At 38.7% G+C, this 21,936-nt stretch overlaps 3 protein-coding genes across 5 annotated transcripts; 1 reads left to right on the forward strand and 2 right to left on the reverse strand.

Annotated features, from left to right (window-relative positions):
- LOC111788143 (synaptotagmin-5-like) lies at positions 1-4,058 on the forward strand. 2 transcript variants are annotated; one of them, XM_023668368.1, is made up of 13 exons: positions 1-260; positions 338-442; positions 566-616; positions 757-877; positions 1,007-1,134; positions 1,299-1,400; positions 1,481-1,555; positions 1,642-1,721; positions 1,999-2,149; positions 2,234-2,464; positions 2,560-2,859; positions 3,057-3,170; positions 3,902-4,058. In XM_023668368.1, exons 1-13 carry the CDS (start codon positions 156-158, stop codon positions 4,046-4,048), a joined length of 1,710 nt encoding a protein of 569 aa, XP_023524136.1. In that variant the 5' UTR covers positions 1-155; the 3' UTR covers positions 4,049-4,058. The 2 variants fall into 2 exon arrangements, with proteins under 2 accessions (XP_023524136.1, XP_023524137.1); XM_023668369.1 differs by lacking the exons at positions 1-260; positions 338-442; positions 566-616 and having other exon boundaries at positions 789-877; positions 991-1,134.
- A 3,110-nt stretch (positions 4,059-7,168) lies between these two features.
- On the reverse strand, positions 7,169-10,434 carry LOC111788174 (ACT domain-containing protein ACR2). The gene is made up of 7 exons (XM_023668425.1): positions 10,054-10,434; positions 9,912-9,963; positions 9,704-9,818; positions 9,529-9,596; positions 8,222-8,878; positions 7,999-8,103; positions 7,169-7,789 (listed from the first exon to the last, which is right to left on the reverse strand). Exons 1-7 carry the CDS (start codon positions 10,122-10,124, stop codon positions 7,448-7,450), a joined length of 1,410 nt encoding a protein of 469 aa, XP_023524193.1. The 5' UTR covers positions 10,125-10,434; the 3' UTR covers positions 7,169-7,447.
- A 1,004-nt stretch (positions 10,435-11,438) lies between these two features.
- Positions 11,439-20,829, reverse strand: LOC111788079. Of its 2 annotated transcripts, XM_023668246.1 has the most exons (10): positions 19,363-20,829; positions 18,219-18,692; positions 17,812-18,113; positions 16,327-17,046; positions 15,967-16,245; positions 15,622-15,783; positions 14,574-15,512; positions 14,138-14,353; positions 13,496-13,756; positions 11,439-12,138 (listed from the first exon to the last, which is right to left on the reverse strand). In XM_023668246.1, the coding sequence occupies exons 1-10, from the start codon at positions 20,708-20,710 to the stop codon at positions 11,791-11,793; spliced, it is 5,049 nt and encodes a 1,682-aa protein (XP_023524014.1). In that variant the 5' UTR covers positions 20,711-20,829; the 3' UTR covers positions 11,439-11,790. The 2 variants fall into 2 exon arrangements, with proteins under 2 accessions (XP_023524014.1, XP_023524012.1); XM_023668244.1 differs by having other exon boundaries at positions 17,812-18,692.
- Positions 20,830-21,936: the final 1,107 nt, after the last annotated feature.

Here is a 21,936-nt window from a genome sequence, read left to right on the forward strand (position 1 = left end):
TCTTCACTCTCACATTCTCCTCTTCCGCCATTTCTTCAATGCCATTCGCCTACGCACAGCGTTGCTATTAGCTTCCTTCTTCTTCTTCTTCTTCTTCTTCTTCCTCTGTTTTGTTTGGCTTTGGATTTCGCACGTCTCTCTCCGAATCTTCCCTCATGTCGTTCTTTTCCGGTATCTTACTCGGCATTGTTGTCGGCGTCTTACTGATCGTCGCTCTTGCTCGCGCTGCGAGCGTTCGCGCCAAGTGTCGCTCCGATTTGGTATCTCTCTTTTGTATATTCTTTGTTCCGCTTTGGTGCGATATATGTATGCTCTGTTTTTATATTTTGTGATTTAGGCGATGACTATTGCGGCATTTGCAAGAATGACGGCACAGGATTCGAGAAAAGTTATTCCCAAGGAGTTTTATCCGTCGTGGGTTGTTTTTACGCAGCAACAAAAGGTTGGCTCGTTTTTCTTTTTGCTACTTGATTAATTAGAAGATCTCATTCGATACAAGAGTCTGGATCTGCTAGTGGTGGATTAATTTCAGGATTTCGAGTTATAATTTCTTTGTAATTTGCAGTTACATTGGCTCAATCATCAGCTTGAGAAAATCTGGCCATATGTTGATGCGGTAATCGAAATCTTCACTACTCCGTCGTCTTAATTCGCTGTTAAACTGTACAATAGAATGTAGTTTTGGTTCTGGAGTCGATTCTTCCTTTTCCTTCTGTTATTATGTCCTGCCATTCTATGGAATGGCGATTTCTGTAGGCAGCATCGGAGCTGATAAGGAGCAATGTGGAGCCGGTTCTCGAACAATTTCGACCGGCTATATTATCCTCTTTGACGTTCTCGAAGTTGACCCTTGGTACTGTATCTCCAAATTTTACAGGTATAAATTGGTTTAAATATCAAGTAATTGCAGCCCTAGAAACCAGATTCAGTACTAGCTATCACGACCTTCTTAATCTAAAGAATCTGAATGCATTCATACTAGCAAGATAGGCGTTCTGTTCTGTAGGAATCGATGTACTTGAAGATGAGGCAGACACTGGTGGAATAACCTTGGAGTTGGAGATGCAGTGGGATGGTAATCCAAACATTGTTCTTGACATTAAAACTAAACTCGGCGTTTCTTTACCAGTACAGGTAATAAGGAGATTAATTGAAGTGGGTAGACTTATTATGATGTGTGAATCTGAATTAAATCACAAGAAATAGACTCTTGGTTCTTTACTAAACTAGATGTTTTCATGTATGTAGCTGCTTCTCCCTTACCAATTTCTTCTCTTATATACTGACTTATTTATTAGGTAAAAGATATTGCATTCACAGGGCTTTTCAGATTAATGTTCAAACCATTGGTCGACGAGTTTCCTTGCTTTGGAGCAGTGTGTTATTCTCTGAGGAAGAAGGTAAATTGCCATCTCTGTACTGTTGGATAATGAAATCAGAAGGTTATATGTTTTTGAAGGTATTCATATTTCTGCTGCAGAAAAATCTTGATTTTAAACTTAGGATTATTGGAGGAGATATATCATCTATTCCTGGGGTTTCTGTTGCTATTGAGGTAAGTCAGACTTGATCTTTTTGATTCTTGTTGGCACAACAAATTTCTGTAGCACAAGCCAAATTGATGGACTCTTCTCATTCCAGGAAACAATTCGAGATGCAATCGAAGGTAGCATAATGTGGCCTGTTCGGCAGATTGTGCCCATCATAGCTGGAGATTATAGGTATGTCAAGCATGTTGAGGATTATTGGGTGTGAGTCCCACATTGGTTAATTGAGTGGAAGATCATGGGCATCTCCATTGGTACGAGGCCTTTTGGGGAAGCCCAAAGCAAAGCCATGAGAGCTTATGCTCAAAGTTGGACAATATCATACCATTGTGGAAAGTCTGTGATTCCTAACCAAACAACCATCATAATAAGAAAAATTACTTCATGGTCGATCACGATTAATTTTTGACAATGGCATGCTCTTATGTGGCTTCCTCTTTACTATGTATAGTGACTTAGAGGCGAAGCCTGTTGGAACATTAGAACTGAAGCTCGTGCAAGCAAAGGAATTAACCAATAAAGACATTATAGGAAAGTCAGATCCTTATGCTGTGCTGTTTATACGGCCATTGAAAGAGAGAATGAAAACAAGTAAAACCATTGTAAGATAAAGTTTCTCTTTCCATTTTTTTAAAATCTTTGATGGATCAACTAAAATAAGTTTTTCTTTTGCTGCATCCGGATAGAACAATCAATTGAATCCCATATGGAATGAGCACTTTGAATTCATTGTTGAAGATGCGTCTACTCAACACTTGACTATAAGAGTTTTTGACGACGAAGGAGTTCAGGCATCAGAACTAATTGGATGTGCTCAATTTGCATTGAAGGACCTCGAGCCTGGTAAAGTGAAGGATGTTTGGTTGAAGCTGGTGAAAGATTTGGACATCCAAAGAGATAACAAAAACAGGGGTCAGGTCAGAACTCCATGACATCAAGTTTTCACGTTCCCACTTGGTTTTTGAGTTCAGTTAAAAGGAGTTATCTACTCAACTTTTATGCGCTTATACAGGTGCATTTGGAGCTTCTTTACTATCCCTTTGGCACTGATAAGAACCTCTATACAAACCCATTTGACCCAGATTATACATTGACCTCGGTGGAGAAGGCTCTACAGACGGCTCCGTATGGCTCAGAAGATTCGGATTCTGGAAAACCAAGTTCCCCACAGAAGAGGGATGTGATAGTGAGAGGAGTCCTGTCTGTGACAGTAATAGGTGCTGAAGAGTTGCCTTCTGTAGATTTCATGGGAAAAGCCGATCCATACGTTGTCCTCGTTATGAAGAAATCCGAGACCAAAGTTAAAACCAGGGTGAGATTCTCTCAGTTTTGCAGTTTGTCTTTTTAAAATTTCTTTCATTTCATCTTTATACTAATCCTCCTGTTCATATTTCTCCTCGTTAATAATCCTTCAAGTTGATTGTTCCCTGTCATATTATGTAGACAAATGATTATCCTTGTTAATATTTGGAATATTAAACTTCAAAATCTCATTGGATGATTCACTAGGTTGTACATGACACTCTGAACCCTGTCTGGAATCAAACGTTCGACTTTCTGGTGGAGGATGCATTACACGATTTGCTAATTTTAGAGGTCTGGGATCATGACACTTTTGGAAAGGTAATCTTCTCCATCTCAATCGTTTTAGCTGCATTAACTGTAGAATTTGTCTGTTGATGTGCTGTATGTGGTTTGAATATTAGTTTGATTAATAGAGTCCCAATATGCTAACTAACTATTAAACACACAAATTTACCGACTGACTGACCAGCCTGAAAACATGTACTCTGGGTTAGGATTCACGAACCTCCATAATGGTATATTGTCCACTTTAAGCATAAATTTTCACGACTTTGCTTTTGGTTTCCCCAAAAGAGATGTATTTCTTACTTATAAATTCCACCATTATTTCCTTAGTTAGCTAACGTGAGACTCCCTCCCCAGCAATCCTCGACAATCTGTTCAAGAGGACACTTGTAGGAATAAGATAGAAACTTTTATCTTTATTTTCCAAGAAAGTACACACTTGTAAAATTTAGAATATTGTCTACTTTCCATTTCCTAAGGACTATTTTAAATAGAAATGGCCCTTTTGAATGCATTCAAACCTAAAGGCTAACATAGATGTTATGGATGATATTTATTTATACTTGCATCTTACTTATAGGAATTGACCCGTCCCGAATGAAACCAAAGTTTTACGGTCGATTTTGAATTAGAGACATTCAACATGATGAATCAATCTAGCCTATATCAATTGGGAACAGAAATTTCCTACTTTCTAAGAACTTAAGGCGGGTAGTAAGAATAAATTTGACCCTTTATAAGACTTGATTAGTGTTGATATACAGGATAAACTGGGGAGGTTCTTAATGACGCTGACAAGAGTGATATTGGAAGGAGAAATTCAGGACAGTTTTCCACTGGAAGCAACCAAATCAGGGCGGATTTTTGTGCATCTCAAGTGGGCAGCTCAGCCAATCTTCCGAGACACTTGAAACAAAAAAAGAAACCTTTCTTTCCCAGTTTCGCCAAGAGCTGCAGTGCCTCATGGTCATCGCACTGAGGTACTTGCTTTGAAGTGGTTAAAAATCCAAGTCAGGGGTGGGAATTCATCTCTTTCTCATCACTCCACACCACTCTCACAATACCCATTTCTTTCATTTCTTGTCTCATTATTATTTTCATTCTTTTATTTCTTCTGTAGTTTTAAAACTAATAATATGTTTTAATTAAATTAACCCATATTATTAGTGTTTGTGCTCTCTCTCTCTCTTGCAGCTTACCTGAGGAATTGAACTATACCAGGGGATATATGTTCGGTTAAAGTGGTAACAACTCATCGGTAACTGACATGTACTTCTAATTTTCTAGAAGTTAAAAAGTATACAAGTATAAAATTTAAATTCTTATAAATATCCATAAATATTAATTACTTTATATAGGTAAATTTGAATGTTTATCTCCTATTTAATTTTGTGGGAAATTAAAAATTAAAAATTAAGAAAACATCCATAGCCACGTATAGTTTTTATATTCATAAAATAAAATTAACGATAAAGTCTCGTTATATCCAAATATATTGTTTGTTACGTAATTTACCAAACAAAATTTTCCATGTTCCCAAACAAATTGTCGAATCTACTCTGTATCATACGATCAAGTTGAGTTAGGTAATTGTAACAGTTCAAGCTCATCCCTAGCCGATAGTGTTCTCTATGGACTTTCTCTTCCAATGAGAACAAATAATCATTCACTTCTTTTAATTCTATTACCGTTAAAATAAGAGGTAAATAAATAAATATTTATTTATTTATTTTATTTAAATATACATTTAATTCTATCTAAATATATATTTTTCATTTTACAAATTTAAAATATAATTTATTTGATATTATTGGACTTCAAAAAAGAGAGAAAATTATTGATATTCTAAGAGGGAAGAAGAAAAAGAATATGAAACTGAATTACCAACTTCTTCCGGGCTGCTCTTCGCACGCCTCGCCACTTGTGCGAAATTCTCTATCACTGCCTTCAATTGCTTTCAACTGACATATGCTCCGGTGGCGCTCCGGTGGCGGCTACGACCTGAATCAAAATCAGAATCAGAATCAGAACCAGAACCAGAATCAGAATCATATTCATCGTAACCTTCGCGGAATCTCTGTTTCTCTCTTGTGTTTTGCACTGCAATGCACCAGCGTGATCCACTGCGACTTCATTTATATAGCGTCTCGTTGGTGGATCGTTGTTCTTCAGTGTGTTCGAGAGATCTAGAGCGCTGCGGTAATGGCGGGAAATGGTTGGGCGAACTGTTACTTGGAGGCGATACTAGACGTTTGGCCTGGACTCGATGATGCCAAAGCGTCGCTTCTGCTGAGGGATAGAGGACACAATCAGTCCTCGTTGAGGAGGTCATCACTTGCTTCGATGAAATCGATCTCTATTGATCTTGGGATCGAGTACGTCATTTTGATTTTTCGCTCTCTTTTAGGTTGCTTACCAGAGTATGAGGAGGTTTTTTTTAATGCAACATCTATATCTCAATGATTTAGGCTGCGGCTACGAGGAGGCCGCAGGGGAGGAACACGAGGCTGGAGAACATGTATCGAAGGATTTTGGCGCGAACGAAGAAGCAGGTCTGCTTTCAACGTCTCTTCGTCTTTTTCTAAACTTCAGTTTTCGTCGATTGTAATTTCAGAATATGATCGAGTACATTACGATTTAACAACTCTAGCTGCGGTTGAATCTTGTAAAAACTATGTGAATTCGTTTCATAATTTAGATGCATTAGTGACATTCATGTTGCTTCCGATGCACGAGTGTTTCTGAATATATTATAGATGAAACCGGAAGTTACCTAAATCGATCTGATGAACTATTTCATATGATCGAATGAACATATATGGAGTGAAATTGTTGTTCTGTGACTTTTAGAGTCATCCTCTATTGGATAATACCGATCACATGGTTGACAATTCTCTCAAATTTTGCCTTGGCTCCCCTGATGTCTAAATTATATGCAGCACATTTCTTATCTAGATGCTTAATAAATTGTTGTTTGGAAGAAGGAAAATGAGTGCTTCTTACATTCATTTTGATGATGAAAAATGTAATTGCAGCTTTCTACAGTTAAAGAGCTACTGAAATTGATGAGAATCCAGTCTCTTAGATGTCATGCTTTATATTGTCAAAATGGAAAGAAGTTGAATGCCATACCCGTGTTGGCTTCAAGGTCCCAAACTCTGAGGTACAGCTTCAGGAGAGGGTTTAACTTTCCTTTTGTCTTTCTGGTTTCTTTCTATTGATGATATGTTTGTGAACCCTCATGTGACATCCACGGAAAATGAAGAATTTTTTATAAGGGTATGGAAACATTTCCCTAGCATATGCTTTTTAAAAACCTTGAGGGGAAGCTCGAAAGAGAAAGTCCAAAGAGGACAATATCTGTTAGCGGTGGACTTGGGCTGTTACAAATAGTATTAGAGTCAAACACCAGATAATGTGCCAGTGAGGAGGCTGAGCAGACAGGAGGCAGTGTGCCAACAAGGACATTGGACCACAAAGGGGGTGGATTGGGGGTCCAACATCGATTGGAAAATGGAGAGAGTGCCAGCGAGGACGCTGGACCCCAAAAGGGTGGATTGTGAGCACTTGGAGCATGGAGTATTGTTGCCCGTTTCAGATATTATGTTTTGACATCTTCCCCCACAGAACTTGGAGCATTATTATAAAATGTCATGAATTTTGGCCAAAAAGGGAAGAACTTTCTCTTTGGGGTAGGAAAATCATGATCGAGATAGCGGATCCAAAGCATTCCATAAGATGGCCTTTTATCTTTTTATTTTTTCTTTTAAGGGTTGAGTTGCAGCAGTTATCCCTTTCTTTACAAACTTTTCTTGCTCTTTTTGTGGTATTATTGGTTATATGGCATTTTCTATTTGCACTCTATGAAGTGTGTTTTCTACATAAGCTTATTTTTAAAACTAAAAATGATGAGTTTTCTATTGATTCCATCCACTACAGGTCAGATTAGTTGATAAGTAGAACAGATTCAAACCAAACCCTTCAAGAAAAAATCTTCTCCAACTTATGAACAGGAATTTTCTTACTAAATTCAAAGGTTTAGGCTCATGGAAGCCGTCAATTCCATTCAACAAATCACAATGCTATACAGTCATTTCTTTGCATCATTAATATGAATGTGTATGAAAATCTCTACTCCACAGTACATTTGCATCTAACATCTGCCACATCACATTTTGCCAAACCCCATACTATTTACAGTCAACTCTATGTCAATACCATACACATATAAACATCTAACAGTCATCTTTTACTTTTTCTTCATTTTTCTGCTGTAATCCCTTTGACTTGTTGCCAGGGAAAAGACAGAATCAGTGCCTGATGGCAATGAAGTTGTGAGAGAGGCGCTCAATCTGAGACTTGAGCATGTCGCTGAAGGAGAAACGAGACCTGGTAATTTGAGGCGTGGATGGAGGGCTTGTCTCGTTCTTGACTCGAAGGACAATAGGGCCAATTTCCTTCTTCATGGATTCCACCATCTCCATGTCTACATCTTTGCCTGAAATGTCTTTGACGTAGAATGCATTAATTGCCTTCTCTCCATGTGTTGCTATGTCTGCTCTCACCACATTCAGCCCATTTTCCCGCAGGACCCTTGTTATGTCTGATAGCAATCCCACCCTGTTGTTTGCACATAACTCCAGCCTCACTCCCTGACCAAATATTGTGTTCAAAAAGACATAAACATCAATACACTTGCAGCTTCATCCTGATGGTGGCGCAGGGATTAAAGTCCAGCTCCATGTAAGTTTTTCTTTACTTTCTTTCGTTAAATTACAAGATCATTGAATTCTAAGGCTGTGTCTGTCTAGAATTTTCAATTTTAAGGCCTTCCATGTCGACCTATTAGAATTAGTCTTACCTCACAAACTCGACGCTCAATAGCTGCCTCTAAGCACTTTACCACCCTTTGCTTGTCATTCTCTGAATTCAAGGCGTAGCCATTCACGTGTCTGATAAAATACTCCTGCATCACAATTTCAAAGCAATAGATTAGAAGAATACTTCATATTCTTGACTTTCAATTGTAATTTACTCTGGGTGTGGATAGAATGTTAGATTAAAATGGTTGGAGTTGATGATACCTGAAAAGCATTATCTCCTTTGGAGCTAATGGAAGCATGGAAAATTACATATTGCATATCAGTAAGAGTACAAACTGTGTCAAACATAAGCCTTGGCCGATCCTTACACTCAATGCTGACAATGGAATATCCTTTCTGATCACAGCTTTCAATCCTCACCGTTATCTTCCTCCACTCTTCATTGCTTTTCCGTCTCTTTGAAATGGATTCAGAAGTCCAATCATAATCCTTAACCGAGAGCAAGAGCTGGTGAAGCCGCCTCTCAACATTGGTTGTTATGGTGGCTGATTTTTTCACTTCTTGTTGCAGTGTGTGCGCCCAACTGGTGATCAGAGGGGCAGTGGCCGCCCTAAGGACAGTGGAGAGATGCTCTTCAATGGTGGCGAGCCGATGGGGATCTTCGATGGGACTGTCTGTAGACTGGTCTGAAATGTAAGCAATGCAGGCCAAACGAGCATTGTGGCTCCAAGCATGAGCCTCCACAACGTTGCAATGAAGATCAGCCAATGCTGCAGATATCTCGGAAAAGAGACCGGGCCGGTCGGTGCCAGTTATTTCTATGGCTGTATGCTCGCCGGAGTTATCAGATTTCAGAAGGCTCTCAGCATAGCTTCTGGTCTTGGCCGAGTTGTCAGGACCCTTAGTTGTACCAATGGCCTGCACCATAGAAAACAGAGAGATAAATATAGAGGGAGACCCTTAAACATGGATGAGGGTACGATGAAGGCTTCCCAAAAGGCCTCGTTCGAGTAGAGATGTATTCTTTACTTATAAATCCATAAGGCCTCATACCAATGGAGATGTATTCCTTACTTATAAACTGATAATCATTCCTAAATTAGTCAAGGTGGGACTCCTTCCCAACAATCCTTCCCTCAAACAAAATATACCATAGAGCCTCCCTTGAAACCTATGTAGCCTTCGAACAACCTCTCCTTAATCGAGACTCGACTCCTATCTCTAGAGTCCTCAAACAATACACCATAGAGCCTCTCATGAGACCTATGTAGCCCTCAAACAATCTCTCCTTAATCAAGACTCGACTCCGATCTCTAGAGTTCTCAAACAAAGTAAACCCTTTGTTCGACATCTGAGAATTCTATTGACATAGCCCTGATACCAGAATAACGACTCTCCACAATGGTATGATATTGTCCACTTTGAGTATAAGTTCTCATGGCTTTGCTTTGAGCTTCTCCAAAAGACCTCATACCAATGAAGATATATATTCCTTACTTATGAACCCATGATCATTTTTTAAATTAGCCATCAACAATAAAGACAAGACCGAGTGGAATTTTATGGACCTGCTGGATGGAGTTGATGACTTTCTGATCGGTTAGTTTGTGGCTGTTCTCATCTTTCACATGAAAAACTGCAACAAAGGAAAAAAAAAAAAGAAAAGAAAAAAAACCCCATGAGAAGAGATGGGAAACATTTGTTCAGATTCATAGAAAGAAAGAGGAAAGAACAAGAATTTACCATCCATGAACCAGCCTGCATCACAAGAAATGTAGCTTTTAGAGATAGAAAGGTTCAAATCCGTCAAAATCTGAACCACCTCAAGAAGAAGACCTTGTTTGTTCAAGCTATCCACCTGCACCAAAAATGGAGGAGCCCTTTAGATCAACCAGTAGCACAGGCAATAAACAAACAGACCAAGAATAGCTTAGAAACCCATTATTGGTACCTTGACAATGGTGCAATCCTCCATGCTTTCATTGTCAATACAGACCCTGCAACTACAGAAAGAAGAAGAAGAAGAAGAAGAAGAAATAAGAACTAGGATTGATTTGGACGAGGGGATTAACTTGTGGAGGTAAAGCACTTACGTTGGGCCATTGATCCTCTCAGGAAGGGTATCAAATTCAGGATCAAAGTAGGGCCAACAGACATTCTTCATGCTGCAGAAAAGAGGCTCACAGAAAAGAGAAAAGGAGAGAAAGAGAGAAGGAAGGAATGATGAGAAATGGAAGTGCCAACCATGGAAATGACCTAAAGAAACCTATAATTAGGGGCCATGCTTGAATTGAGGGATCATCAATTTGCTCTGCCATGCAAAAATAGATAAAACAGAGGAAAATGAAAAGAAAACAAAAGGAAAACAAAAGGATGTGGAAGAAGGGGTGGGAGTAGGAGGAATAACAATGGGCACCACCTCACATCCATAATAAATTAATTACCTCAACACAAACATATTATAAATTATAAATTACAGAATGAATTTTCAAACCATTTATGAACTTTCAGGAAAAGAGAAAAGGAAAATATGTGGGAAGTGGATGATCAACATTAGAGTCAAATTAGGACCGTCTACCGAACAAGAACCATATTCTACTTATATATCGGTTATTTATACAATATTTAGGTCGGGTTTGATAACCATTTTGTTTATGTATGTCTTAAATACTACTTTTTTTATCTCTAAGTTTCATTATTGTTATTTTGTTATCTACTTTTTAGGTCGGTTTTTTAAAAAAAAAATTAATCATAAGGGTTTTTTTATTTGGCTAACAAATTTAATATTTTATTGAGAAATACGGAGAAAAAATATATAAAAAAAATAATCACAATTTTCAATAATGAAGAAGTTTCATTTATTAGGGAGATTTGGTAGTTTTAATATTTTGTGGAAAGTTTATTCAAATATTTACAATATGGGAAGTAATTTAATGTATAGTGATAATTGCTCCTTCCTTTGACGGCTTTCAATTTTATTATCTGTGGATTGTTTGATTTGGTAGGTTTTTAAATCCTTTCAAATCCTTTCAAATCCATGGATTGCTTGTTTCCAAGCATCTGTTGGAATTATTGTTTTTTTTTTTTAATCAATGAAAAAAATTAATTAATTGATTCCAAAATTATAAATTAAAAACCTTCACTCGAGCTTTTGATGAATGAAATTATACGACTAGAACCTCTTAAACCAAAGAACGTTGAAACATAACCTTTGATGAATGAAATTATACAGCTAGAACGTCTATTTTTTGTTTCCTTCACTCGAGCTACTTCGGCTAACTCGATGCTAAACTGTCCATTTTTGTTCAATATTCATACCAAGACAGAGCATGAACAATGTAGTTGGTTACTACTAACCGACACAAACTTCTCTTGATTCAACTGTTTTAAGACGTTATTTAGTCGATGTCAGTTTCGTAAAGCCATGTAACGAAATTGAATAAGAGAAGAAGATGGTAAGAAAAGAACTTGTAATGAATAAAGAAACCAAATGGTAAAAGCTTTTCTGGAATGGGCTATTTTACCTAAAATGAACTTCATGACTTGAAAAGAGAAATGCATATGAATGGCATTTGTAACTGCTGGATGTTAAGAATGGAATCATCAACTAGAAACCTCACAAACTCGATCATGAGAACCCTATATTTAGAAACGATTTGCTATATCGTTCAATCTCCCATTCCGCTCCCCGAACCGGTAAACCAGTCAAAATGCCAACTCAAAACAGTAACATTCTTCTCTCGTGATGTTATCCATCTTATAGCGCTCTATTAAGGAGAAAAAAGTGGCTGTGTTACCATTGTGGCTGTGACGACCAAGCGTTCGATCGATCAAGCATGGTTGAACCATGGTCCAACTGCACCACCATTCACATGTCCATTGCTGTGGATCCCTGAGCCATTGGGCATGAGTGAAGGAGGCATCCCGACAGCCATCGAGGGAGGTGCTGCAGAGTACAACCCGTGACTGTGAGCGAGGGAATGAGGGCTCACGAGAGGACTGCCAGCTGGACTCCCTTTGCGCTGCTGAAGAGTATGGATTTGCCTTAATCCTTCTTCGTGAATTCGGGATAATGTCTCCAGCTCCTTCATTGACAGAGCTTCCAAACCGGCACCATAGAGAGGGGCATGTCTGGACATCTCTTCTTGTAGTGATGCTTCAAGTGAATGGATATATTGCTGCAAGAGAAGGAAAGGTTGCATCAATCCAACATGCCTCAAGAATTGTTCAGTTACAATAAAGAAGAGAAAGAGGCAGTGGCACACTGTGTTTTGAGTGTGGGTTTAGTTCTAAAACTTCTCTAACTTTTTTTCATCTAAATGAATAGGTCGGTCCCCGTTTCACACCTCTCGACAAACTCCCCCGCTCTTCGTTGAAAAAAGTAAATTGTCATGGTAAAAATGCCAATGTCATCAACAACATCAAGTCATTGCTGCTCCTGGCCTCTCCTTCCTTTCCTTCCAGCAACTTTTCCCTCTGAATCCCGCCCTCGTTGAAACTTTCGCTTTGAATCGCACTTCAGTCTCGTAGTAGATCACATCTTACCTCTCGCACATTTTCCCACCAAATAGTTGCTGCCACTGGCGAGATAACTCAATTCTTGTTACTTCTTAGAGCCTGCCTAATGCTCATATGACTTCACCTCCAGCCTGATCTAGCTCACATTCTTCCTACTTCTCGAGGTTCATGTTCATCGTGATTTATTCTATTTCTTTTTACGCTCGTCTGCTAGATACCTATGCAAGATTGCCAGTAGTAAATATTACTTCATCTCTCCAAAGAAACTACCCTAGCCTCTCAATCTCAATTTCCCCCAATCCCAAGTGCATTTCATCTCCACTATCATCGTCACATCATCCCACTGCTTTCCAACCTAACTTGCAAGCTCGTAGCCATCAAATACCTGAGCAGATATTATTCCAATGCTAACCAATTCCAACTGAGATCTTTGATTCTTTCTAACACATCAAAACCAAGTGAAACCTCCCATGTTCCACCTCCAACTCTCGCTCCTCTTCCAGTGTCTCAGGCAAAAACATTTCAGGTTCTATGGTTGTTACAAACCCATCCCCAAAGCTTTTGCGTAAAACACCCTTCATTTCAGTTTTGTAGCCTCTGCTTTTCATCAAGTTCATGGATGCCATAATGTTTTCTAGATTTTGGATCCACCCCAAGAATATGCTCTGTTGCCATTGATAAGATCCAGGATTACTTCCCTATTCCCTTGTTTTTACTGTTGTCATCAAGAAATTCTAACTATAGATGAGCCCCATACGAATAAAGTTACTTCTACAATAAAGTTACTTCTACAATAAAGTTACTTCTACAATAAATCTTCACTGTTGAATAGATTTTTCCAAGTATGATGTAGATTTAACAAGACCTATACATAATTTATCAACTATAATGCTATTATAACATTTGTAAGATCACTGAGCTTATTTATTCGTTAAATTTGGCAGAAAACCGCAATTTAAATGAGCTGATGAAAATCTAACAGATAGATTAGTATCATGGTAGAAGTAGGAAAAAAACCTGGCAGGCCTGCAATTTAGCTTCCATCCCATCAATATATGCTTCACATCGAGCAATCTGCTCCTCCTTCTCCCTCTTTTCTCCTTCAGTCTGTCCAACTGTTTGTGTAAGCCGGCGAACTTCATCTTCCAATGACTGCCGGATTTCTTCCCTCGTCATATTTTCATTTGCATACCGTTTCAGTTGTTCGTCAAATCTTTTTCGAGCAGCTTCAGCACTCTTTAACCTCTCAGCAAGTGCATTTTTTTCCTTAACCACTTTCTGCCACATGAGAGATTCATGTCATTAACAAGCTTAACTAGGCAACAACCAACTATTAGAAGGAAAACAGCTAAACTTCCCTAACATGTGGGCACAGAGCAACTTAATCCTTTTATTTCTTCAAGCCCAGCAAACAATCGTCATAGCAATGGATAAGGAACGTAGCAACAAGATGTGAACAAAAATCTTGAGGCTTTTATGGCTTGGGCAAATGTTTTTCTGTTAGTCTTTTGGTTACAGTTCAATTTATTATCCATACTTCTCGGAACATGTGTGCATAGGTAATGGTAAATTCAGATTGTTATCATCCAAACAATTTTCTGCCCGTGAAGAAAGGATAGCCATTAGTTGAATAGACATTAGCTTAAAGTCAATTGATACCTTCATCTCATCACGTTTTCGGGATTTCAACTGCGCAATTTGAGTCTCAGCATCATGGAGACGATCATGGAGAACTTTCTTCTCTGATGTTAACTTCACAACCTCATCATCTCGCTCAGAGCGAAGCCACTCAAGCTGACTCTCAATGTCATGCATTTGTTCAGAAAGTTCCTTTCTCTCGCGAGAAAATCTCTCCATCTCAGCCTTCATCTCAGCCTGTCAATTTTTTTTAAGACTGACAATCATAAACCAGTAATGGGATAACTGCGTAAATTTTACATCAAAATTGTGTTATATATATATATATATTAGTTTTAAATTCACCATGTTTTCTTTGACGTGATGATTCCTTACATCTCGCCATCTATATACCCGTTCCATGGGCAACTGAATCTAACTTCTGAGAAATGTACATGGGTAAGCAAGAATTAAATACCTTTAGGCGATTGATCATGGCTTCAGATTCACCAAGTTTTTGTGAAAGAACAGCTTTTTCTTTCATCATATTTGAAATTTCTACTTTGCTTTCTTCACGGATACGGATGATTTCATCTTCAGTAGCACATAACTGGTGCCAGAGAGCAGCACGGTCAACATTTGCTAGTTCTGCAACATCCCGCATCATATTTAGCACAGGTCTAATTATTTCTTGTTCATCACCAATTAAGGTAACCAAAATTTCCAAATCCATATCTACTTCACGGTTATTATCTGCACTGCTGGTGACACGGTCAACCAATCTTTTCAGCATCCTGGCTCGATAAGATTCACTTGCATACCACTTAAACAATGATGGATAAAGCATTTTCACAAATCCTCTAACGCAAGGGTCTCTAGAGAGTGCTAATGTTTCGGCAAGACCAACAATAGAAGTAAAATCATCCCGCTGGACTCTCAGCTGCTCACTAGGTTCACCATCTATTACAGAATCTCCATGCTGGAAGCTTTCAGCTACGAATCTAGCATTGCTATTTGCTTTTTGAGCAAGACGTTTTTTCAACACCACAGCAACAGATTTAGCTGTGATGGCACCACGAGCTACAGCTCTCTCAAATGTCTGTGATGCTTCGACGGCAAGACAAGGTATAGATAACATCTCAATCAAGATATAAATATCAGAAAAATGACGAGCAGCATGTAAATCCTGCTCATCCAACGGATGCAGACTTTCTGAAGCAGGGCCAGGTTCCCCAAATAAGAAAAGCTCACGTGATATCTTTGAGTGGAAATCATCAGCATCATCATCACAATCAATATCTCTGAGTATAATATCAGAAACATCACCCCAGCTATTTACTGTTTTACTTAATAAATCAAGAACACATGGGGAAACATCCATGCCCAAATTCTTCAGCCTAACACGAACAGATCTCACCTATGGAATGAAGCAGAATAAGGTTGTAGTACTCAGAAAAGTAAACACAATAATAGAGTAAAAAGGTTGCAGAAAATATAAATAAAGCCCATTCATTCCATATACATACTGCTTCAGAGAGATGTTGGCACTGAGCTCCAGCTTTGAAAACAAAATCCATAGTTGCAGCAAGAGGCTCATCGTTTGAATCTGCTAAAAACTCAATAGATTTAAATAGAACCTGTTCCCAAACTTCAGTACCACACTCCAATTGACTAAGAGCACCAAAAACCTAAGGAAAAAATCAATGTCCCAATTAAGAGAGAAGCGTTCTCAAATCAAATTTTAGAAGAAACTAAAATTCCAGCACAGCATAAACCACAGAAAGCACGGGCATTACACAAGAAAATCAGGAAAGTCAAAAGTAATTCAGTGAATACGAGTAGAAAGGAGGAATAAAGAACACTGTGCTTACAGGTATCCGGAGTGCTGGCTCAGCACCGGGCTGTTGAAGCCGTTCTAGAAGCACACCAGCAGCCAAAGGATGTTCTGAATGCTCAACTAATTTGGGTACTAGTGCAACCAGGTCAGACTGTAGATGCTTGGGAGCTTTATCCAGCACAAGAGACATCTTTTGTGCGGATTGAGGCCGTCTTTTTGGCTCAGGACATCCTCGGGAGACAGCCCCATCTAGGGCTCTCAATGAATTCACAATCAAGCCTAAAAGCTCCTCAGATTGCTCAGGCCACTTGGTCTGCAAATTCAATTGGTGCTACCAATAAAAATCAATGAACAAAAGAAAGTCATTCACCAGTCAAGCAGCAACAAAATGTACCTTTGTACGAAGGAAGACACTCTCTGAAACCCCAGCAGATGTTTCAGGTGGATGTATTAGCTCTTCAGGTTGAGACCTGCCCTGCCTATCAGTTCTAGTCATGTCCGAGCTTTGTACAGCAGGTGCACTACTACTTTCATCAACAGTATCCAATCTCTGAAATGGAGGACAATCTGCAGCCTCTATTGCTCCATTTTCATTTTCACCTTCCAGTGGTGTAGTAGTAGTTCCACTGCTAGGAATGGAAGGCTTTGAATTTGCTTCCAAATGGTCCCCAGAGCCCCCTTCTGAAGGTTGGCAACACTCGACCATTATATCCAAGAGTAAATCAATGATTGCTTGCTGTAAAACTTTGACTCCCATAAGCAAATTCATTAAACTGGGGGAAGACTCATCTGTCTTTGAGACCTTTTTCCCATCATTGCTACTGGATAGCTTAGTAGGAAGAAGCAAGCGCTTAACTTTAGCAGGATCATCAAGATAAACACGAAGTCCAGTAAGAAAGCCTGCAATTGCACCAGCATCCATCAAAAGTTTTTCTCGCAAAGTGACCTGTGGTTGTGAAGGATTATCTCCATATGTTAGATGAAATCCGGCTGTAGAGAGAAGGTTTCTAAAAATGTCTTCTTCATCACCACTTATTCCTTCACTGTCTTCAGAATCAATGAGATCATCTGGATCAGTAGTCAAAGCATCCTGATCATCTTCTGAAGCCAAAACCTGCGAAGGAAGAGTACGCTTGAAAACAATCACATAACCATCTTGTCTTGTAAAAGATATGGGAAGAATTTTTAAAATATTAATTTTAGAATAACTGATTTCTAAATAACCTATAAGAAATAACTTTCAGAATTTATCCAAAATTGTAGCTCAAGAGATATCAGAATAAGTATCCATACATTTCTTCCTTTTCCCTAATCAGTTCTACGCTTCTATTGATAAACATATAGCAGAAATGTGAACCACTTGTCAGATAAAAATCAGGAGAAAGAAAATATATTCTTCTATGCGATTTTTGATTTTATCCATTTTAATGCACTTAAAATTATGGCTTCCTTCAGATAGTCTTCTTCCTCTAACAATTCTATTATAGAACTCAAGATCAAAAGGTTAAATGTCAATAACTTTCACTTACTGACATAAGACAAGAACGCAATAATGCAAGGAAAAAGAAAAAGAGTTAAGCTTAAGTATATAACTCCCGTGAGATTGTAGCTCTTGATGCATATGAAAATTTATAAGAAAAGATTTTGCACCTCCTCCTCAAGCTATAGACTTAATGGTCTTAAAGCAATTGGATAGAACCTCTTGGATATAGTATCCATTTTGTAATATTTCATATCATCACTCAAATATTTATTTTCTATCTTATTATTCGGGATTGGAACCCATTTTATTATAGTATTCTATTGGTTGGCCACCCTTCATACTGTATACCCTTTTGTATTCTTTCATTTTTCTAAAACCAAGACAAAATCCACTTACCTCAAGATCTGAAAACTCAAACCAAGGGCAGCAATCCAATATTTCACATACGAAAACCACCGTGTCTCGTACAAGAAACCCCGCATCTGCCTCTAGCATATCTGACACCTTCATGAATTGCAAAACTGAATTATTCCATGTCTTTGTACAAATAGAAGACTCCTTCCATACAGTTTTTGCTGGATATTTTTGATTCACCACGGCCATTTTGTATCTAACCCAAAAGTTTTTATCTGGATCACTGCCAACAGACTGATCACTCTCCAGATAGATGCAAATGGTGTCAAAGGACTCATAGACGCCTGCAATGTTTGAAATAAATTTAAAATACATACTTACGACAATTTTTTCAAAAAGATACAAACAACAAGGCTTCCACCTAATTAAGGAATATGCAAAAGACATACCAATGCGGAGCTCACATCCACCAGCTTGAAAGAATTTACTAAAGATTTTACGGGTCTCCATTATTTCCTTGAAGGACAAAAAGTTCTCCACTTTCCATGTAAATGAACTTTTTTTTGCTACCTTATCCATCACAGAGCTGGAACCAGTCGTCTCCACGTCTTGGTCAATAAAATCCTGCATCACAGATGTCTCCTTTAATATAAGAACCTCTGCTGAGAATATTACAGTATCCTGAACGAGAAAACCGGAATCCTGATCAAAGAGGCTAGTAAGTGTGACAAATTCACGCCATCCCCAGTCTTTTGCAGCTTTGGAGTACCGGTTTTGGGACTCCTTTGTAACAGACTTCTCTTCCATCTTCTGGTTCACAACTGACAACCGATGACTCACAAAACAACTCCACTCACTGGAAGTGATTCTTGAATCCGTAACTTCAAGGAAGACTGAAAGGTGACATGGTGGTTGAGACTGCCCTGATACCAGCAAGTAGAAAGAGCAATTTAATCAACGTGTCCTAAAACGAAGACTAACAATAAACTACAATATATGTGTCCCGTTAAATTGCTAATCAACTTAACATGCAACTCCACAAATATGGAAAGAATAACAATGATATCAGAGACATCTATCATGGTCTAACCATATATTGTCTCAACTCAAACCATTTCCAGAAAGAAGATATGGAGAGTTCGTGTAACTATGACCCGCATGCATTTCATGTTTTTCACCTTGATAGCTATGTCCATCAATAAATTTTTTAACTTCAGACCAGACATGAGGCATCTACATTTTTTGATCTCAAAGCAGACACATCATGCGCAGCAAGACGTGCTTGAAATAAGTTCAGCTGAAAGAACCATGATAAAGAACAAAAACAAATTATGCACTCCTCAGCCACAGCAGGCTAAGAATGTCAAACAGAGTTCAAAACTACTAAGAGAAATCTACAAATGTTTTAAACACGGAATTATATATAATTAACAGATACAATATATATGGCATACAATTCTAGATGCTTGAGTTTCTTTTTCTTACTCTCTTGTAGCCTGTAGGAAATCTCATCCTCTTTGAATATTTCTCTTATGAATATAATTTTGGTTTCATGTTTGTAGCATAAGTTTTTGGTAAGAAGTTCAGGCATACCTCGAGGATAAACAATAAGACGACAGTCTCGATTCCCCACCTGGAATCTCCTGCTCTTGATGCAAAGACCTGTAATCTTCCTCTTCTTCAAAAGATCCTTCAACCTTGTGAAGTTCTCAATCCTCCACGTGAATTTGCCTAGGTGACCATCTGATTTCCTAATTCCACTCCCATTTCTACCACCAATAAATCCACCATTCTTCGAAAAACTACTAAATTCCTTGATCACATGAAAAGAGGTACTAAACACAGCGGTATCATCAACTAAAAAACCAGAATCTTGCCCAACAAAATCAGACATCTTCATGTAGTCATTCCACCCCAAACTGGTATTATCCCCACTCTTATTATCAGCTGCAAATCTCCCATATGAGTCTCGATGCATGTGATTCAAAGCAGGCTTCTGGTTCAACACGGACATCCGAAACAAACACCAACAACTCCTATCAGGTAATATTACTGTCTTTTCGGTATCCTTACTCTCTAGACACATTGATAAATACTCAGTCCCATTAACTGAGCTCTGATAGACGCTAATCCTCAAATTACACTCGCCAGCTGGGAACACGGGGCTCATTATTTTCTGGGTTTTTATCATTTCTTTAAACAAACTAAAATTATGAACTTTCCAGGTGAACTTGCCGCTGAGCACCTCAGGCACAGGGCAAGCAACAACCGATGATGCCATCATCATAGATGAGGCTGGCTCATTGTTATCCCGGGTAAAGTTTACAGACTCATTGAGGATTAGAATATCAGCAGTGATCAAAATGGACTCATTATTAAACAAATAGCCAAGCTTAGAATCAAACACGGTGGAAGAGGGAGTAAAATCGCACCATCCGTGAGATTTCTTCTTGCTAGAGAATCGATGCCAAGAATCCCGATGAACGGTCTTCGAATCATCCAGAACGTTGACGATGGCCAAACGATAGCTCGCAAAGCAATCCCATTTGGACGACGATGTACCGCGCGGGTCCACGATTTGAAGGTAGATTGAAATATACCCCGGTAGCGCTTGGGAATCCCCCTTCGGATATATCAACAGACGGCAATCGTAACCTCCGACCTCGAAGTACTTGCTCCATAGAGCCCTAGCCTTGATTCTCGGGAAATTTTGTACTGTCCATCTACACACGGCAGAGAAATCCCCCCGCCGATCGACAGTCACCGTTTCTTGTGCCCCGCCGCCATCTCTCGACCCTACGGCCAAATCCTCCGCCGCCGCCGCAGCCGATATGGATTGAGACTTCTCCAACGTCGCCGACGACGACGACGAGGAGGATTGAGATTGCTCCGTCAATCCCGTGGTGGATGAAGATACTGCCTCAGATATACTCTGCTTCATTTTGCTCTCTCTTTTGAGGGCTTTGTTCGTTCGTTTGGTTTTCCCTTTAATTTTTGCTGTTTTTTTCGTTTTATCAAATTCACGTTGAGAGAAATTGAAGACGAAGAAGAAGAAAATGAATAAAGAGAGAGACTCAGAGCCGAAATTATTTATAAACAAAATTAGAGGGCAACAACAGTGAAGCTTTGAACAATGACAAGCGCATGATATACTCCTTGCTAACTTGCGCCCCTCTTTTTCTTTCCTTTTTTCTCCCTCCATCTTCTTACTTGTATAAAAATTCCAACCTCTGACCTCTTGATGATAAAATATGTCTAAATAAATTAATTAAACTATACTCGGGTTTACAATCAAATAAAAAATTTAGCTACACGTTCGTTAGGAAACAATTTTTATTACGAGAGTATCGTACTCCCCTTTTTCTCCACTGTTCCTGAGATATACTATTTGTTGGATGAAAGTCCCACACATCCGCTAATTTAGAGAATGATCATGAGTTTATAATCCAGGAATACTATCTCCATTCGTGTGAGACCTTCTCGGGAAACCCAAAGCAAAGCCATGAGAATTTTATGCTCAAAGTGGACAATATCATACCATTGTAGAGAGTCGTGTTTATCTAACACTATTAATTTCTCGTGTGACGTATTTTTATAATATAGCGAATGTGAAGTATCGAGATTTAAACTTTGAGAGTCGTGTTCACCTAACACTATTGATTTCTCGTGTGACGTATTTTTATATTTGACCTTGGAGAAAGAAAATGTGATGATTACGATTGAGTTATGCTCATTTTTTTTTTTTTTTTTTTTTTTTTTTGCCCAGATGTAGGATGCACGAGTAGCTGAGATCCTCCGTCTCAGTTGTACCGTGTTAGCATTTAGAGATTTTTAATGGAAGGACGGTGATCCTCGTGGTTTCACCGGCTTTGCATTATTTAGTCATTATTCTAACCCCTAAAATTCTTTTTATTTCTATGTGTCGAGAGCTACTAAAAATCAGTGTTCATGCAGTGGGAGACCATCGAGTGCATAGCTTTACCATATAAGGTTAGTGTGGAAAAGCGTGAAAACGAGCAAAGTCCTGCGGTAATTGATATGTACCATAGCTTTAGGTGAAACGTTTAAACGTCTTGCTTTTAATGCGTGAACTGAAAAACAAAACGAATCACGAGCTTAACGAGGCGCTTTACCATATAAGGTTAGTGAGAAAAAAACGTGAAAACG

The sequence above is a fragment of the Cucurbita pepo genome, chromosome LG02, assembly GCF_002806865.2.
Source record: "Cucurbita pepo subsp. pepo cultivar mu-cu-16 chromosome LG02, ASM280686v2, whole genome shotgun sequence".
In the NCBI taxonomy this organism is placed as follows: Eukaryota; Viridiplantae; Streptophyta; class Magnoliopsida; order Cucurbitales; family Cucurbitaceae; genus Cucurbita; species Cucurbita pepo.

Coding starts and splice junctions, on each gene's coding strand:
- LOC111788079 (XM_023668244.1), bottom strand. CDS start 20,710: ATGAAGCAGAGTATATCTGAGGCAGTATCTTCATCCACCACGGGATTG. Junction 14,354..14,573: donor CCATGATCAATCGCCTAAAG/GTATTTAATTCT, acceptor AAAAATTGACAG/GCTGAGATGAAGGCTGAGAT. Junction 12,139..13,495: donor CTAAATTGCAGGCCTGCCAG/GTTTTTTTCCTA, acceptor CTTCTCTTGCAG/CAATATATCCATTCACTTGA.
- LOC111788143 (XM_023668368.1), top strand. CDS start 156: ATGTCGTTCTTTTCCGGTATCTTACTCGGCATTGTTGTCGGCGTCTTA. Junction 1,722..1,998: donor ATCATAGCTGGAGATTATAG/GTATGTCAAGCA, acceptor TACTATGTATAG/TGACTTAGAGGCGAAGCCTG. Junction 2,150..2,233: donor TGAAAACAAGTAAAACCATT/GTAAGATAAAGT, acceptor GCATCCGGATAG/AACAATCAATTGAATCCCAT.
- LOC111788174 (XM_023668425.1), bottom strand. CDS start 10,124: ATGAAGAATGTCTGTTGGCCCTACTTTGATCCTGAATTTGATACCCTT. Junction 8,879..9,528: donor TCATCAACTCCATCCAGCAG/GTCCATAAAATT, acceptor TCTATGGTGCAG/GCCATTGGTACAACTAAGGG. Junction 8,104..8,221: donor AAGGAGATAATGCTTTTCAG/GTATCATCAACT, acceptor ATTGTGATGCAG/GAGTATTTTATCAGACACGT.